The following is a 19,172-nucleotide window of genomic DNA, read 5'->3' as shown; positions in this document are numbered from 1 at the left end:
TAAGTTACCGGTTACCCTGTTCTTGAAAGACCCCCCCGGCCCACCAGTCTAGAGTTCATCGAACCGCCCTTCTTCACTCAATACCTGGCCTGAAAACAAACACACAAGCCTGACAGACCCTTAAGGGCATATGCGTGAGTCGCCACATACAAAATGAACAATGAAGCTTAGAAAGTTTTACTAGAAGGCTCTCTCGTCCGGGGGCCACGGTAGCTGGCCAGTCACGCGGCAGAAAGTTTACTTTATAGCAGCTCAAATCCGTGATTTGTAAAACACAAAACTGTTCGTATTTACAGTGTCTCGACAGAGCGATGAATGGACGGCTGTGATGCGAGGAGAAAGGGCCGATTCAGCAGAGAGGAAGACCACGGTCACAGAGAATCGCCGCTCTGTACAGTAAACACACAGGTTTGCTTCTCCTCCGGCCTTGGGATGTCGCCAGGGGGCTGCCGTTCAGGAAAAATGGAGGGAGACGGGAATATTGAATGGGGCGCTTGTTTTAGATGTGAAGTTAAAGGGAAATCTAACTTGCTAACATCTTAGTCAGCCGGTAAATGCAGTGTCAGATGGAGTTCTAAGATATTAATAAAAAAATAGTAATTCTGTCATTACTCCCCCTCATGTCATTTAAGTTTATACTAGGTTGGAACACAAAAGGCACATTCAAAAAAAATCTATTTTTTTTCATATATTGACTTTTTATAGGGTTTAAAAAGAACAAAATCACTATTGAGCGTAACATTCTTGTTCCAGGAGTAAAAATCCCATTCATTTTCTCCATAGGAGAATTGATTTTTAACAGTAACTTATAAACCATTAAAGACTGACCTGCTGTGAGCTGTGAGGTTGTTAATCGAGATATATACTGCTGCTGAAGACATCCACTCAAAATCATGTTTAACAGCAGATGTACTGGTAAAAAAAAAAAAAAAAAAAAAAAAAAGTAGCATATATACATACACGTATTACAGCGGTCAACAGCCTTAAATGAATACTTTTATATTTTACTTTGCCATTTGCAATGCTTCATTTAATTGCACATTTTTGGTCAATTTTCAAAAAGCATCAAATAGAAATTTTAGGCTGTGTTTGTCTCATGGCTGCTTTAACAAAGATTTTTAAAATCCCTATGGGAAAAATGAATGGAAAAACTGCTAGATTTTTAGAGGACATCAGTCTATTTTGGGAGTACATTCGCTGAAAATTGAAGCAATCAAAAAGCCATTTTGACAACAGTATCTGAGACACCCAGCATACCTTAAAACCCTGCAAAGATGAAATTATTTTCTGTAATAATTACAGGGGGGAAAATTATTTAAATCTCAATCAATCACTAAAACTCTCAAACTCTTATTAGCATGGTATATTTAAATGTAAAAAATGTATTTTATTTTAATTAAATTTGTTCCCTTTTTTCAGCAAACATTGATTCAGATTTCATGAATGAAGTGCAGCTATGAAGCTGAAGCTATTGAAGCTATTTCTCCTTTGCTGTATGGTCAAGAGCACCGTGAACTCGGCGAAGTACTTCCTGCCATTTTCTATGGAAGAAAAAAAAATTCCAGACTTGAGCAGTCATCGGGGAGAGTAAACAATGGCAGAATTGTTAGCTGTGGGTGAACTATCCCATTAAATGCAACGTTTCCAGCTGGGACAAAAACAGTGCTCTGACACACATTAAAAAAAAACTGTTGCGACATAATTGGATGAGGAGAAAAGACAAAAAAGCTCAGGGTGAGAGGTCATCTTACCTGTGCAAAACATCAATAGGTTCTGAGAAACCACTGATAAGACCATCTGAAATATTGATTCTTGTTTTATGTCATATCATGGCCCATTATAATCCCATTCTACATGTGGAGGGAAAGTTTCACCGGCGGTCTGGGAATAATTGGTCCCTGGAGCGATCACATCAGCCCCACCTCCCTCTCTCTCTCTCTCTCTCTCTCTCTCTCTCTCTCTCTCTCTCTCTCTCTCTCTCCCTCTCCCTCTCCGTCTCTCTCTCTCTCTCTCTCTCTCCCTCTCTCTCACTCTCTCTCACTCTCTCTCTATCTGTCTCTCTCTCTCTCTCTCTCTCTCTCTCTCTCTCTCTCTCTCTCTCTCTCCCTCTCTTCCTCTCTCTCTCTCTCTCTCTCTCTCTCTCTCTCTCTCTCTGTCTCTCTCTCTCTCCGTCTCTCTCTCTCTCTCAGTCCTGTCCAGAGCTCAACAGATGTAAGCAGCCCTGTCTTCTCTAACCTCTCAGCTCAAATATGGGACACTTCAAAACACCAGTATTGATCGTCTCCTGCTTATTGTTTACGTGTTACGAAGCTGAAAAATTAAAAACCAGAGGCCTGCGCCAGAAGGATGTTGACTACATGGAGAAAGTAAGACTTTAAGTATTTATTGTATTATTTTTGCCACTCTTGCAAAACATGATCATCAAAGGGCAAGATAACTTTCTATGTAATGTTTTGTATATTTATGTAATTCGTTTAAACCCAAAGGAAACTGTAATTGCTCTGGAGACTAAATTATGTTTCACTTAATTATTAAGATGTTTCTCATAAAATTCCAGTCAGTGTTGACTTTGAAGAGTATAGAGCTGAAAAATGAATGCGCATAGCGCCTCAGATCATCCGTTATTGGAATAATTTGATGAAAAGTGTTTGAGATCATGCTGATTTTACCGAATTTTGATTGCAAACTTTGTTTGCACAGTTTGAGATCTCTTTTGAACATCTAAAAGGAGAAATGAGAGATTTTGGGGGCTTTTTTTATTCAAGAGAAACCTCAGTACACTTAAGCGAGTCTCCATTTTTTCTTCAAGACAGTTATTAAAGCGCTTTCATCTGCTTTTTCGCATAGGAAGGTCGGTCCTCTTTGCGGAAGTTCTAGAAACTCTTGGTTTTATTTTGAACTGTCTGAAAGAGGTCATCAAATCAGACACTTCAGTTTTAAGTGCAGTATAAAATAATTGGCTACGCTGGCTGATTCTGTCCTTTCTAGAAATCAATACAGTAACTGTGATTTCCTGCAGACAGTGCAAATTTTTCTTATTGACTAAAGCCTTTGCCAATATCGAACAATGCCAGATTCATTTTTGCAGATGCGAGAAGAATGCGAGTCGTAGGGACCAGTTAACCAAGCACTAGCAATGGATTAATTGCTAAAAAGCATGTGACAAAGTTGTTTAAACTCTGTTCAGAGCCTTCTAAGAGAGAACAGTTTGCAGGAAACTAACCAGAATTGTGCTTTTTCTTTATTGGGAGGAACAACTCTCGCAGCGCTCAGATTTACAAATGCTGAAACATGTTAGTCTGTTTCACTACGAGAGATTAGGTAACTCTTTCTGAAATATGCATGCTTTATACTGTTCATAGTGTGCAGCTGATGATACCTGTGCTTTGCAGCGGAATAGTTCTACAGTGCACTGTGTTGGACTCAATGCGGTTCAAACTGAAAATGTACTGAAAATGTACTCACCCTCAGGCCATCCAAGAAGTAGATGTGTGTTCTTCATTGTAACAGATTTGGAGAAATGCATTACATCATTTGCGCGCCAATGGGTCCTCTGCAGTGAATGGGTGCCGTCAGAATGAGAGTCCAAACAGCTGGTAAAAAACATCATCATAATAGTCACAGTAATCAACAGCACTCCAGTTCATTAATTAATGTCTTATGAAGTAAAACAGTGTAAGACTGTGTAACTGTGTAAGAAACAAATCCATCATCGAGGCGTTTTTCATTTTAAACTGATGCTAAATTAATACTTTGGTATTATTGTGATATTTTTATCAACTGTTTGGATTCTAATTCTAATGAAACCCGTTGCAAAGAAGAAACAAACTCATCTACATTTTGGACGGCATGAGGTTGAATACATTTTTAGCTAAATTTAATTTTTGGCCGCAAAATCCTTCAACTTAAATTTAGCGGCAATTTTAGAGTTTCAACTATTTTTTTGTTGCAAAACAAGCGGAAGATCTCCTAAATACGACGCACTCAGTTTCACGTACTTTGTGAATAGTTTGAACAGTATGCAGTGCGCTAGTATTCCACTTCGAACATTGTCTCTCGGCGTCTAAATCAATTGAATATACAGCTGTTGGCTGTTAAAAATTCCTCGCCTCATTTCGTTCCTTGATTGCTTTGAAATCTCCCGAGGTCCAATTCAAGACAAATTTGATATTCATCTTTTGCATAATTTTATTCAACAATCTTGCAGGTGGAACCATCTGCATTTTTATTAGTAAGCTAAAGTTAACTTTAAAAAGCCCAGACGCAACCAGCAACCCAAGCGTATCTGATATTCTACCTCTCAAGCTACAGCAAGCCATAACAAGACTTAAAGTTATTTTTTTTACAAGGCGTAGAATCATGTTGCACTTTTAAGAGTTTGTAGAGACGTGATTGATCTTTATAAGGCCTGAAACATATGTGAATTGCTTCATTTCAAGCTTTGTTGGGATGCCCACTCCATCTGACCACAATTGTCGATTTTAATGTCAAGTTGGATGGGTGCCGTCGGAATGAGAGTCCAAAAAGCTGATAAAAACATCACAATAATTTCACTTCAGTCCATTAAAGTCTAGTAAAATCAAAAGGCATGTGTTTCTAAACAAAACAAAAAAATCCATCAAGATGTACTATGTTTGTATGCTTGCGATATGGTTGTTTGTGATATATGATTTTGATTTAAGAAGACGACAGGGAAAGAACTTTTATCACTGGAGGAAGCCTCATTCTGGATTCTGGATTTGTCCAGAAGCGAAGTTTAAAGATTTATTGTTCATGAATAAACAGCTTTCCACTTCACAAGCTGTTAATTGTTGGACCGGAGTGATGTTTTCATCAGCTGTTTGGACATTCCGACGGCACCCATTCACTGCAGTGGTGAGCCTACGATGCTAACTTTACCCAAATTTGTTTTAATGAATAAACTACTCTTGGTTGTCATGATCAAATTTTGAGATATATTGTCACAAGCCACATCTATAATCAAAGTTAATATACATGTTCTCAAAATGACTTTGTTCCATCAACTTGACCTGATCTAAACAACTAGCACCGCTTTATTTCAGGAAAGGTTACAGGCCATGACAGATTAGTTAAGATGTTTTATCATAAACTGTAATAAAATATAATAAAACAAATCCAGTGCCCAATTGATCACGGACTGGGAAAAGCATCTTAGCTTCTGGATCAGAGTTACTCTATCACCAAAAAAAAGGTGTTTTATTGTAAATGATTGTATCAGGTAAACATTCCAGTCGATTCATCATTGTAATGAAAAACAGGCGAGGTAATCCTTTTGAATTTGCTCTCGGTGGTAGATTATATGGAGGGTGAATTTCTCATTCAGACCAGTCGGGGAAGCATCACTAATGAACCTGGCACGACTAAGCCGCCCAAAAAAAAACAAAAAACGAGGCTGTGTGCATCGCAAGGCATTGTTTGCAGGACAGTCAGGTGTGTTCCGTCAATAAAAGCAGCAGAGCCAAACGCACTGAAGGCTTGAGCTCGTCCACGGCACCGCGAGCTTATAAATATGAATACATTTCACTTCCTGGCTTGCCCGTGGCCTGTATCAGGAAGATTTATTACCTATTTAAGGGCCCTTATTTCCACAGCTCTCTGCTCGCAGGCATGCTGATTAGAAGCTGCATTACTCTTGCAGAAGAGACTCGGGTGACAGCGGAGCAAGCCAGACCTCCCGCGCTCGGAGCCGCGCGCATTGTTTGCGCGCACGAGGTTGGGTTACGGCGACGACACCGTTTCATATTCGATAGGAAGCCGCTTTCTTATTGAGATGTAAATGCTTGGCGTGTCGCTGCTTCGCTAGCGCGCGGAGCGTTTGCACAGAACTCGAAACGGCCTATTATGCACGCGCTTTGATCGGAGAGCCCGCTGGTTGTTCCACCTGGCATTTTGGCGAAGTTTCTCATCCATCAGTGGCGTTGGCATAAAGTACGCGCCTCCTCGGTGAATGTTCATTAAAATGCATTTTGTGCTCACACGGGCTCTGCCGCGCTAATACTTTGTTTTCCCCGGTTCTGGCAGAAGATGTAAATGCATGCATAACATAATGTAATATTTTGACTGTTAGCGCACGTGTTAAGGCTAGTATTAACCTGCTGGTGCCAGCCAGCCTTTATGAATATTTATTTACGTGCTATATTTTAAGCGAGCTTTTATTTGCATGCTCAGTTTCCATTTCAATTGTAATTTTAGCAATGCTCCGTGCGCTTTGGTCATTTTATCATTTAGTCATTTTAGTTTTTTTGGGGTTGGGGGGGCTCAGGTTGGCTATTTAGCTAGTTAGCTAAAGTAGTAGTTCAGTTCTCCAGACGCAAAAAAATAAATTAAAATTTAACACTACGTAAGTCCTAGTGCACACACTGATATGAACCGAAATGAATTGTTCCGCATGTGCAGTGGTTAATATTACACTATTTGTTCTGTTGATTTCGGCATGAATAAGTGTACCATATACCCCTAGAAAACATTCAAAACACCAAAACTAGTTACCTGATATGTTACCGTTGTTGTAAATAGGGAGCTTTTTCACCATCTTTTTCTCAACGGCGTTTGTAACAGGAAGTCGGGTGAAAAATAACGGCTTTCCGAAACTTTGAATCAATTGCATCAACTAACTACTTAGTGAATCGATCGCTTTTAAACATGTTTGCAGCCCCTAGCGACAAACATTTCAAAACGGTTCTGACTGAATCTTCGTTTATTAAATCACGCGCCTTTAGCAGTTTGCCGTGTGTTCAGAATCCCCCGTTCGAAGCAAATGATTCACAAATGGTTCAAAGATTCATCAAGCACTTTTACGGAAACGCCTATTTAGCCGGAGCACAGAACCGCGCGCGTGTTGCGGAAGGACGTTTTAGCCGGATCTACTTTTCTATGTTTACGTATCGACGATTTTACGGAGGTACCGGGCTACTCCGCAGCGGTACCTTCCCGAACCAGTCTAAATAGTCCGAATATAAACACTTATTATAGGATTAACGTAGTGATTCAAGACAGGCCAAAATCATGGTTTGGAAACTGGATTCACGGTGTACTCGCTTATTAATGTTGTAAATTTGTGAACACAAAAAAGTTATGGATTACAGTTTAGCTTAAACGCTAAGTATTAATGGTTTTAAAGAGCAAAATTCACTTTTAGATGTGATTTGAACATAAATGTGTGTTTGCAGCGTGTGTACACAACCACCCTATAACTCCAAAACCCGCCCGCATCTCTTTAATCACTTAATACACAGATCTAATATAAATATGTGATTTATTTTCCAGCCGTTTAACTTCACAGACATAATCAGCTGTGTTTTTGCAACTTATGCATGTTTATGACCTAAACCTGAATCAAAGTGAACTTAATTTACTCATAAGCCATGTGACATCCGGTTTGTGTGCCCTCAGAAAACCTTTTATCAGAAGTTTAAACTGATAGCTATAAAACTAGCCGTAATGGAACTGCCCTATTCTGGAGAAGGGGGCGGGGCGCAGCAGCTAATTTGCATTTAAAGAGACATGCACGATAACAGCATGTCATTGCTTCCGCTTAAAATAGACATTTTCAAAATCCTATAATAAACGATCTGTGGAGTACTTTGAGCTGAAACAGAGACATGTTTAAGTTTTTCATGCTATCTGCGTTTTACGCCGCTTATATCCGAGACTCTGCAAACAACTGTGTAATGGGATAGTAACAATGACCTATGTTTTACAATCTGAATGGACAAATGATTCAGTCTCCATCCAACCAGGTTTAATGCAGGCAGCTCAGTATAGCCTGCTTCTCCATGCCCATTAGCAACATTGTGCAAAAAAGTATTAGCTATAGTATGGTATTTTCATCAGTAACCAGAGACCGCGCCATAAGAGCTCATTCCAGATGCATTACGCTGGCTAGCGTTAGATGAGATTGTTAATACCTCTTACAGGCGCTTCAAGCTTCAGAATGTGCTGTTTAATATTATGCCAAGCTCCTGTTGAATCCTGCATGTTTTCAGTATTCCAGCTGCCACCAGGGTCCAGCAGGCACCCCAGGAAGGGAAGGAAATCCAGGGGTGAACGGAATTCCAGGTACTCCCGGTCTGCCGGGCCGGGATGGTGCAAAAGGAGAGAAGGGTGAATGCGTGACGGAGAGGTTTGAAGAGCCGTGGAAACCCAACTACAAGCAGTGTGCCTGGAACGCTCTGAACTACGGCATTGACCTGGGCAAAATTACAGTGAGAGTCCACACACTGTAAAAAGTAATACCTAGATCTAACTTATAAAAAGTGAGGCAAGTGGCTGCATTGGATGTTTTAAGTTGAGTCAACTTGCAGTCTTTTTTTAAGTATAATAAACACAGTAACATTACTTAATACAAATGCAACAAAATCAAGTTGAGGTAACTAATAGTACTAGTATTACTTAGATAAACCTACTTTTCTTGGTACAGGTAACTTATTTATGGGTTGCTACAAGCAACCTGTACTCATTTTAATTAGGTTTAATGAACTTTATGTTTTTAGTAAAATTAATCTAATCATATTTGAATAAACATTTTAATTGAGTCCTGACTATACCCTCAGAAAAGAAATTTAAATGTTTATATTCTAAACCCTACAGTGATTAACTTTATATAAATGACTGTCAATAACAATTACAAAATCAATTGAAGAAGAAAAAGATAGGATAGACTGAAGACAACATTTATTCAGTGTCAACCAGTGTCACATTTAACAGTGACTACAAAACAGGCCATTAATGTATGCACATGTACACAATAATATAAAACAAACATTGTGTAAGTGTAATTTCAACCTGTTCTGAACAGTTAAGTGAAATAGCCAAACTGCCCAATCTGCAATGTTTAGATAAATGTAACTGTGAGCCATAACATCACATTGTATTGTCAAAAACAAACGAAAAAGAAAATCTGTAAGATTTTTGTATTTTAAATCAAAATACTTGTAAAATTCAGAGACTTGTAAAATGATGGCAAACAATGTCAGATGTCATTGAGAAAACATCTAAGATAACTTAATGAGGATTGGTATACTTGGATGATGGCTTAGGACGCATGGGGTCCAATCCCACAAACAGCCTCTGATATATCTCGAATGTGTACACCAACTTTGGGGATACTTGAGGTCGAGGGCATATGTAAGTCCAAACAAGAGGCAGCATGCTTTCGACAGGTTTGGCACACCTCTGACCACGGGCTTTCCTTCTATGATAATTCCAATTGTGTCGGGATGATGGCACATGTAAATTTTCAGTGGGCAACTGCAAGCTCAGCCTGCACCTCGCTTTCATCATGACTCTACTGGTGGAAACAAACAAACAAAAAAATAATCAAGAGTTAGGTCAGATGAACAGGCAATGAGAGCAGACAGGTAAAAGACAGAAAAGACACAAAGTCAAAATTTTACTTTTGTTGCTAAAGGTGGTGAATATTAGATACTTTGCAATTTTACCTATGTTTTACTTACCTGGGAATAGTTATAGCTGCAATTGTATCTTTTCTTAATTTTTTCTTACCTGAATATGAAGCTTGAAGACCCTCAGGTAACAAAAGTGCTTGGGTATCTAAAGACCAGGAAAATACATGTTAGAATAAAGTTAAAAATCAGTTGTAAATGTAATTGATTTAAGTAATAGGTTAGACATAGTTTTGCAGAATAATTCTTTGCAGAATAAAAAAAACGTGAATCAAATCTCTAAAATCAGACAGAGAAGTCTAAACATACATCTCTACAGTCAGTTCTGTGCATCTACTTTAGTAATGCAAAGTATAATAACATGATCTCTGATTTGCCCGCAAAACTATTGCCTGAAGGCTCTAAACTGCGACCGTTTCGATCATATATAACGGAGGGCATTTGTGCAACTAATTAATACCTAAGTATTTGCGTTTTTAAACAAGTCCATCCTAAATGTTGTAACAGTGGCGATGTTAGCAGGTGCTGCTAGTAACAGGTGAGCCACTGCTATCAAATTCACTAGCATCTCTGCTGCTGATAACGCAGCTGCAAAGCCCACCGGAGACCGCATTGTTAATATGAAATGAAATAAGTTCTGTAGTCATGGCTACTATGTGTTTTAAAAATATACTTTGGCTTTAATTTTACCAATAATATCATTTTTAACCGTTAGTTAAGCGTTAACTTAAACTAGCCTAGTACTAATGTTAACTTAGGTTAACTTTTACCTTAGCGTTTAATGTCCAATATTTTCATTATCAGAACGGCCGTTGTCGGCTTGTCGTGTGCAGGATAGCTGGCTATACAGTGCAATTTTACAAACCTAACCTCAGCTTCCTAGTAGAGTAAGCGATTTCGCGTGATTCTACATCAATCACTCGGTTAAATTTGCTCAACTTACCGTGTTAATCAGTCCTGAAAAGATCCGCTGCAGCGTTCAAACAGTTGAAGTGTCGAAGATGCGGCATCTGCCTGGGCAAGTCCCCGCCAGTGAAAAATGGATAATGCCAACTACTAAAAATTTTAAAATATTTACGTTTGATGAACAAACCTGTCACACCGACAACTGCTCTAATAAATTGTGTATGTCAACTCACTTTTATAACATTTCTTGTACACAACAACCATATACAAATAACTACCCAAATAAATTGCAATAGCTTTACTTAAAATATATTGTTATATAAAAACTGATATATTTTAAGTAAAGAGGAAGTATATTAATACGTTTTAGTATAAAACAAATAAAATAAACTAGATTAAAACTATTTAAAGTATTTAAAACCTACTTTGTGGGTGTAGCACTTTTTACAGTGCAATGAGCTTTTAGAATAATTAGAATTTAGTCTTGTTTTGTTTAGCTGCCCACATTTTAAAGTTTAAAAAGTAAATAAATAAAATGTTTAATTTAATAATTAAAATTAAATCCAAAAATATGTTATGGATGTGATATGTACTTATTTGTTTTATTTTATTTCGGTTTATTTCAATTGGAAATTTTTTTAGCTTTAGTCAACAATAAAAGAAGTATTAATAAAAAAAAAAAAAAAAAAAAATGACAAGAAAATGAAATTATCATCTGTGATTTTCTAATTATTTGTGAAATGTACTGGCAGTTTTTTCATGGTTCTATAAATATACTGTTTGTTTTTATCATGGTACTTTATTTTATATATACAGTATATATATATATATATATATATATATATATATATATATATATATATATATATATATATATACACACACACACACAAAAATATACAAATAAATATATATATATATATATATATATATATATATATATATATGTGTGTGTGTGTGTGTGTGTGTGTGTGTGTGTGTGTTTCTTTTTCTAAAATTGTTTGAAAAATCAATATTTAATCATTTGAAATTAGGAAGCAATTTAAATTATTTGTTATTCATAAATCATAATAATAAAGAAGCATTTCCATTTTCTTTTCCACAAAGTGCATTTTCTATAAAACATAAAACAGTCCCCGCATATGCAGTGTATTTGTTTTGCAGTGTGTTTGGTTTAAGTGTTTCTTTGCAGCAGACTCATCAGCTCTTCCCGTGTTCTGTCTTCAGGAGTGTACGTTCACTAAGCAGCATGCAGACAGTGCTCTCCGTGTGCTGTTCAGCGGCTCACTCAGGCTGAAGTGTAAGACAGCTTGTTGCCAGCGCTGGTACTTCACTTTTAATGGGGCAGAATGTGCCGCTCCGCTGCCTATAGAGTCCATCATTTACCTGGACCAGGGAAGTCCAGAATTCAACTCCACCATCAACATACACAGAACCACGTCAGGTAAGGGACAAGAAACCGCTTGTTTGGACATTGACATCTGAACTGTAAATCTGAGAGAGGTAGAGACTGCCAAAAACAACGGCAAACATCAGTCCTGTGTGAAATTCCAGTTTTTGAGATTTTTATATTTGCAAGATTTGTTAATCAATTGCACTATTATTTGCAGCATTATTTGCATTTCAGATTTTTTTTCTTTTTTGGTAATGTGAAAAAAGTAAATTTCAATACTTAATATATAAAAGTTATATATATATATATATATATATATATATATATATATATATATATATATATATATATATATATATATATATATATGTAAAAATTCAAAAATCTATTAGTTTTTTCACTGTGTAATTAAATAAAATCTTAAATATTTAGTATTTAAAAAATGTACCATATATATATATTTTTTTCTCTACACCTGAATATTAATATTATATTAATATTAACAATACAAATTATTCAATGATTATAAATTAATTAATTTAAACTTACATTATAGTTTATATATATACATTTAAATTATAGTTATTAATTATTTAATAATTAATAAAAAAATCTGAAATAAAAATATAGCTTAAATTAAATAATATCTAAGATTTTAATTACACAGTGAAAACGAATTAATAGATAGAACAATTTTTGTATTATTATAATATTAATAATATTAATAATAAAAAATATTTTTTTACATGCATAATAATAAGCATCTGATCATTCTGCAGAATTACCCCTTACAAGATGACACAGGATGCTGGGCGTTAGGGTTTATTTTGTGATAATGACAGTCTGTCTGTCCATTATGCCTCACATATGTTAATGAGGAGCACAAAAGGCAGGCTCATGTAGAATGACCCATGCTGTTTTTACCTCAGTACTGACCTGTAATATAAAGTTCAGCCCGTTGGTCCATTAACAGTGATGCATGATAAATAAAACACTCAGTGAAAGCCTTTTATGGCTCTTGCGCTACGGGGCAAGTCTTTGAAAAGCGCTCCGCTCTAAACACTGCAAATTGTTCGGTATGGATTAATTACAGCAGATAAGGGTGTCTCTGAATTTCTCATTCCCCTTCAGGGTGCAATAAAGCATGTCTGTTTATCTGCGTTTTTCTAATGGTTTTTTTACGTGAAATCTTGAGATGGCCATCTGAGAACAAGAGCGGAGTTATCAGATGGAGGCAGTGAGAAACGGTCAGTCTGACTCGCCGTCTGTTTGTTTCAGTTGAAGGTTTGTGTGAAGGAGTGCGGAAAGGCCTGGTGGACGTTGCCGTCTGGGTGGGAACCTGCGGAGACTATCCGCACGGAGACGCTTCCACCGGCTGGAATTCTGTTTCCAGCGTGATCATAGAAGAGCTTCCTCAGAACAGCTGAGTCCAGAAACGTCCGAGCACTTGCTGTCCTGCGACTTTTTTTCAGCTTTGAGGATGCTTTGTACTACACTCTTAGAAAGGTTCTTTATCGGCATTGATGGTTCCGTGAAGGACATTTAACATTCATGGAACCTTTAAATTCCACTAAATGTTCCAAAATGGTGTTTTTTTTCACAGTGATGCCATAGAAGAACAGTTTTGGTTCCTCGAAAAAACACTTCGGCCTTTGGTCATCTTTCAAAAGAACCATTTTTTGGAACGTTGTAATCATCTAAAGCAAAAATAGCTGTCTTTGTCTGTTTGGTTCAGAATGTCATCAGCAGCGCTATTTTACTCTTAGTATTACAGTTTAAAGTGAACAACGTGTCAAAACAACAGATCTATACACATCGCAAGCGCTCAGGTCAATCGTGATGACCTTTCAGAACCAAACATGCTTCACTCAAACCCTTTTCAAGAGACTTAAATCACTACAAGAGATACAGGTGACGTAGTTATACTACACTCTTCAAAATGAAGGATCTTTACTGGAACCAGTGGTTTCACAAAGAACCTTTTTATAGATTTTTAAAATGTTCTTCACAATCAGAAAGAATAATTCTGTTAAGAAGTGTTTACTGAAAGGTTCTTTTTAACCATTATTTTTAATAGTGTACACTAGCAGGAACACAGTGAGCAGCAAAATATATGGGTATATAATTAAATATAATTATAATACCAATAATTATTTGTTAAATAATTATTTTTAAATACAAATATATTTATTTGTATTCACATGCAATTGGGCTCAACAGTTAATGTATGTATATATATATATATATATATATATATATATATATATGTATATATATATGTGTGTATGTATGTATGTATATATATATATATATATATATATATACAGTATATATATAAATTCCTTGAATTACAGAATTACTGTTGACTATTAATGTCGACTTATTATTATTATTAAACTAAAAAAAACACTTTTGTGGAATTAAAAGGTTCACTGGATGATAATGCTTCTTCATGAAAGCATCGATGCCAAAAAAAAAAAAACTTTATTTCTAAGAGTGGACAAAAGTTTCTATATATTATTAAACGTGTGCTAAATTAAGGAAAAAATGCTTTTAAGAACCAATCACTAAAAGGTTCTTTGGTGAGCCAAAAACCGTTCTTCTGTACCATTGCAGGAAAAAAAAGACTATTGGAACCTTCACTTCCTTCCAGCCTTGATTTATCTGTGTGCAGATGTCACTTGTTTTAATATTTTGTGATACTGAAGTACATTTAAGTAACAGCTCTGTCTCTCTCTTGACGTCTACCTCTAAAAACAAGGCCCAAAACAGTCACGTAACCTTGTACTGTAGTGACAGACTCTCAAAACCAACTACAGCGAAACTAAGTTTGTAAGTAATCACGTTTAACGATTCGAGTCTGGACAGGTACTGTAAAAACTCTGAAAATATTTTATTGGCAACTTTTTAAATGTCAATAAATTTTTTTTAAGAACTCCTAACTTGGGTACATGTTCTTCAAAGAGCATTGGTTATTAACCTACGAGCGCAACACATTTTAAGGCCATGAATCTGAGCTCATTAACACAAATGTCAGCAATGAGCCGGAAATGTCAAGATTCGGTAAATCTGTGATTGTAGGAATAAAGCCTGAGGTCTGGTTCGGCCATTGCACAGGATACAGCAGCAATGCAACATGGATGTGAACATGAAGCAGAGTTATATACATGAAACAGTTTTACTATTGAATGACCATTAAGGCTGGGCAATATAGCTAAAAAGAACGATACAGTATACAGTAGCTCTCGAAATGCATGTGTTTGGTCTGAAATAGAGGAGAAGACATGTCTAATGTTTGTTACAGTACATTTATATTTCTATAAATGCTGTTCCTTTAACATTTCTTTTCATAAATCCTGAAAAACCAAAACATCAACACGTTTCAACATTGATAAATAAGGCAAATAAGCATATCAGAATGATTTCTCAAAGATCGCGTGGCAATGAAGTCTCAGCTTTGCATCATTAGGAATAAATTATTTTATAAATACATTCAAATAATAAACAGTCCTTTTAAATAGTAATAATATTCCATTTAAATCAAATAAAACAGCCTCGGTGAGAATAACAGACTTCTTTCAAAAACATTTAAAATATTCATACCCGAAACAAATATTGCCACACAGAAAGATGAAAAATTGTTGTCTTGAATTGTGAAACTTAAAGAAATGGTTTACCTAGAAATGAAAGTTGTGTCATCATTTACTCACGTAGTTGCAAGCGTGTATGAATTTCTTTGTTCTGCTGAACACAAAGGAAGATATTCTGAAGAAAGTTTGTAACCAGGCTGTTTTGGGTCACCGTTGACTTCCACAGCAGGAAAAAAATGACTATTGACTTTCTTCGAAATATCTTCCTTTGTTTTAAACAGAACAAAAGAGATTTATACGTTATATATATATATATATATATATATATATATATATATATATATATATATATATATATATATATATATATATATATATATATATATATATATATATATATGTATATATATATATATGTATGTATATATATATATATATATATATGTATATATATATATATATATATATATATATGTATATATATATATATATATATATATGTATATATATATATATATATATATATATATATATATATATATGTATATATATGTATATATATATATATATGTATATATATATATATATATATATATATATATATATATATATATATATATATATATATATATATATATATATATATATATATGTATATATATATATATATATGTATATATATATGTATATGTATATATGTGTGTATATATATGTATATGTATATATGTGTGTATATATATGTATATGTATATATGTGTGTATGTATATGTATATATATATATGTGTATATATATATATATGTATGTATATATATGTATATATATGTATATATATATATATATATATATGTATATGTATATGTATATATATATGTGTTTGGAACTACTCGAGTAAATGATGACAGAATGTTCATTTTTGGGCAAACTATTCCTTTAAGATAAAAAGCGCATTAAAACGGTCTTAATATTCACGATGTTGCTTAACTTTATACCAGTGAATTATTCAAAAATGTGGATATTTCATATATTGCCCAGCGTTAGTCACATTACTCATCTTTAGATCATGATAAAAAAAAGTTAACCTGATTGTAAAACATTTAATTAAGCAGCCTGTGTGTGAATATAATTAACAGCCACATAGTATATCCCTCATCTCCATATTCACCCTAATGTCACCTATGATTTAGAGAAACCAATCGAGTATCGGTTTCTTGACCAGTCGGTAACATCGTGCATTTCAGTTTTCCAGAGAGGACCGGGATGTTTTATTTGTCCCCCTTTCACATATCCGTCTCCTCCATTGGCGTCAAACACTGTCGCCGACGGGATGACCCTTCCCAGGCTCGGCTCGGCTCTCCGATGCATTTCATCCCGTTCTCGGTTCACTTGTGCTGGTCCAGGAGGAAGCGGGAAACATTCTCATAGACCACGAAGGTAATGCAGCAGGCCGGAGTGACTCGGATCAGGTTGGGCACCATGCCTTTGTAGAAACCCAACAGACCCTCATTTCTGATCGAACACCAAGGGAAATGAAAGTTATGCCTCACTATGCTTTAACTGCATCTTCTTCCATAACTGTTTAAAACAGTCTTAAGAGTTAGTCGTCTAACCGTTTTTCTAACGTTGGTTAGAAGTTAGATGCATAAAATTTGATCGATTAACTGTAGTTGGTCAAACTAGTTCTTAGAGGATATGTTTATGCAACTTGTGAAAATTCAGAATTGATTAAAATGTATTAGATGAAGCAGCTGTTTTCAACATTGATGATAATAACAGCAACAACAATAACAAAAAAAAAAAAAGGTAATTAAAAAAAACAATAAAGGTTTTCTGGTTTCTGATCACGTGAAAATTCAGAAATAAATTACAATTTTAAAATATATTTAAACAAAAAGCAGTACTTTTAAATTGTAATAATATTTCATAATATTAAAATTGTATTTTTAATAAGTTAAATTATAACATAACGTAAAAGACGTTGTTGAAAAACGGTAAAAAATGGTACTGTAGTTTATAAATTGTAGTTAAAATAGTCTGTAGAGCATTCAGAAGGGTTTGATAGCGTTTGCGTCTCTGGTTTTGTTATTTAGATGACCAGCATTATGCTAATGTGCTTGCTTGAGATTAACATGTATGTAAACCTCACGCTTACCTGAACGTTCTCCGGATGACATCTACCAATCCATCATAAGTGTTGTGCTGATCTTGCAGACGAGCTCGGACCACCTGATACGGGTATGTCGTAGCCACTGCGAATATTTTGGACAAAGCTGCCATGGTAATGTATTCTAATGCATTCTAGAGAGAAAACAGAGCACAAAATGCACCGTGAGTTTTTAAAAACCGCATTAATGAACCGACAAACGTGGCTGTTTAGCATAACGCCGCTGTGTAAAGTGATGCCAAAATGTATTTGGACATCTAAAATTAAACACGCGAGGTCAAGTGACGACTCCACTGCTATTTTGAAATGTTTATCGCTGCACGACGTAACGTTTGGGGCCCAATATGCAGTAAGTTCCTTTCATAAACCATCAAAGTGTGTTGCGCTTGCACTAACCAGTTTAGCATCCGATTGCATCTTTCTGTATTTGTTATAATCTCTCTTCAGCTCTTCGTACGCCATGAACTGCAGTGCACCATGGGAGGTTCCAAACAATCCCGGGACAAACCCCTAGGGATCATAACGGTTAACTCAGCTAGATGAAACAAACAAACAAACAAACCCCACAGCATGCAACTAACACGATCGCGAGCGTTCCCGCGCACGCTCCATTTTTCCTTATACAAGTGCTCCTCCTGGTGGCACGAAGTGGACTATTCGGCGTTGAAGGAAACGGTCCACCCACCGACTGCACAAAACGCTGCCATAGAAAGCCTTTTGTACCCGGTAGAGTCCTGCGATCCCTTCGTGGTGGTAGATTTTCAAAAGAGCATCCATCATGCCCTTGTACTGCTTCTTAGACGGATCGGCGCCGTACTGAAGAACCAGGCGGGTTTTGGTGACCCAGATCGGATTGGTCATGCAAAGCGTCATCGCCCCTAAAAAAAACAAAACAAAACAGTGAGACCGAATATAAAGTAAATGAACGGCAGCTGTTGTAAAACCAAGATCCACATGAAAAGAGCCATTAGCGGACCTTAATGGCTCACGGTGGCTCTTTTCAAAGAAGGATGTGCCTCGTTCAATTAGAGGAGCTCATGACACACATGCTCTTCAGCATGAGCTCTTTGCTGGAAGTTTAGATTATACACCGTCCTTCGGATCAATTTACATCGCGTTTAATGTCACAAAAGGCTTTTTATGATATTAATGGACGAATCGTGACTTAGCCGGTGGTCGTTTAATCTAAAATGTGACAAGGACTGCTGGTCCAGTGATAGATTGCTCTGCTAATGATTGTGCCCACTTGGCTATAAAAAATAAGGTTTAATTTTAGCAAGCCTATGTACATCTAATTCGGTGTCATTCTTGTGTGTGTGTGTGTGTGTGTGTGTGTGTGTATTATATTTATATTACTAACTATTACCAATTAACTCTTACTAACATATACACACACATCTTTCTTGCGCCACGTATTTCAGTAGTGCTTGATGAGTTAGAGCAAAAAACTAAATGCCAAACTATCTGTAAAAACTGTAAAACTAATTGGTTTATTAATTGATGTAATAATTTAATTGATTTAAATCATCATTAATTGAAACTAGGTAATAGTCTCTTTAATATACAATTCATAGCACATAAAAAGTATATTATTATATTATATTATAGATATTTATAGATGTATTGTAGATATTTCTTAAAATATTTATAAACATTAAATTAAACATTTTATTAAAATATAATCTTTTTTATTTT

General features: G+C 35.7%; 2 protein-coding genes and 1 long non-coding RNA gene across 3 annotated transcripts in view; 1 reads left to right on the top strand and 2 right to left on the bottom strand.

Moving 5' to 3' along the window:
* Positions 1 to 296: 296 nt before the first annotated feature.
* On the bottom strand, positions 297 to 7,999 carry LOC122333991. The gene is made up of 3 exons (XR_006248701.1): positions 3,466 to 7,999; positions 829 to 912; positions 297 to 446 (listed from the first exon to the last, which is right to left on the bottom strand). It is a non-coding gene; the product is annotated as an uncharacterized LOC122333991 (long non-coding RNA).
* cthrc1b (collagen triple helix repeat containing 1b) lies at positions 2,162 to 15,613 on the top strand. The gene is made up of 4 exons (XM_043231861.1): positions 2,162 to 2,366; positions 8,007 to 8,225; positions 11,559 to 11,775; positions 13,003 to 15,613. Exons 1-4 carry the CDS (start codon positions 2,250 to 2,252, stop codon positions 13,149 to 13,151), a joined length of 702 nt encoding a protein of 233 aa, XP_043087796.1. The 5' UTR covers positions 2,162 to 2,249; the 3' UTR covers positions 13,152 to 15,613.
* Positions 15,614 to 16,143: 530 nt separating this feature from the next.
* Positions 16,144 to 19,172, bottom strand: part of slc25a32b (solute carrier family 25 member 32b) — an 8,215-nt gene continuing 5,186 nt past the window's right edge. Inside the window, exons 5-8 of the mRNA XM_043231828.1 lie at positions 18,201 to 18,355; positions 17,874 to 17,987; positions 17,466 to 17,611; positions 16,144 to 16,822 (exon numbers count right to left, since the gene is read on the bottom strand). Coding sequence (XP_043087763.1) covers positions 16,696 to 16,822; positions 17,466 to 17,611; positions 17,874 to 17,987; positions 18,201 to 18,355 — 542 coding nt within the window. The 3' untranslated portion in view covers positions 16,144 to 16,695. The remainder of the gene's footprint in view (positions 16,823 to 17,465; positions 17,612 to 17,873; positions 17,988 to 18,200; positions 18,356 to 19,172) is intronic.

Source organism: Puntigrus tetrazona, unplaced genomic scaffold (assembly GCF_018831695.1).
Source record: "Puntigrus tetrazona isolate hp1 unplaced genomic scaffold, ASM1883169v1 S000000456, whole genome shotgun sequence".
NCBI lineage: Eukaryota > Metazoa > Chordata > Actinopteri > Cypriniformes > Cyprinidae > Puntigrus > Puntigrus tetrazona.
The sequence above is the reverse complement of the archived record's forward strand: the minus strand, read 5'-3'. Positions and strand labels throughout refer to the sequence as shown.

Bases quoted from the DNA above. Each gene is read 5' to 3' on its own strand.
- cthrc1b (XM_043231861.1), top strand. From the start codon at position 2,250: ATGGGACACTTCAAAACACCAGTATTGATCGTCTCCTGCTTATTGTTT. The intron at 8,226-11,558 runs GTGAGAGTCCAC...TTCTGTCTTCAG, and splicing joins TTGACCTGGGCAAAATTACA to GAGTGTACGTTCACTAAGCA. The intron at 11,776-13,002 runs GTAAGGGACAAG...TGTTTGTTTCAG, and splicing joins CATACACAGAACCACGTCAG to TTGAAGGTTTGTGTGAAGGA.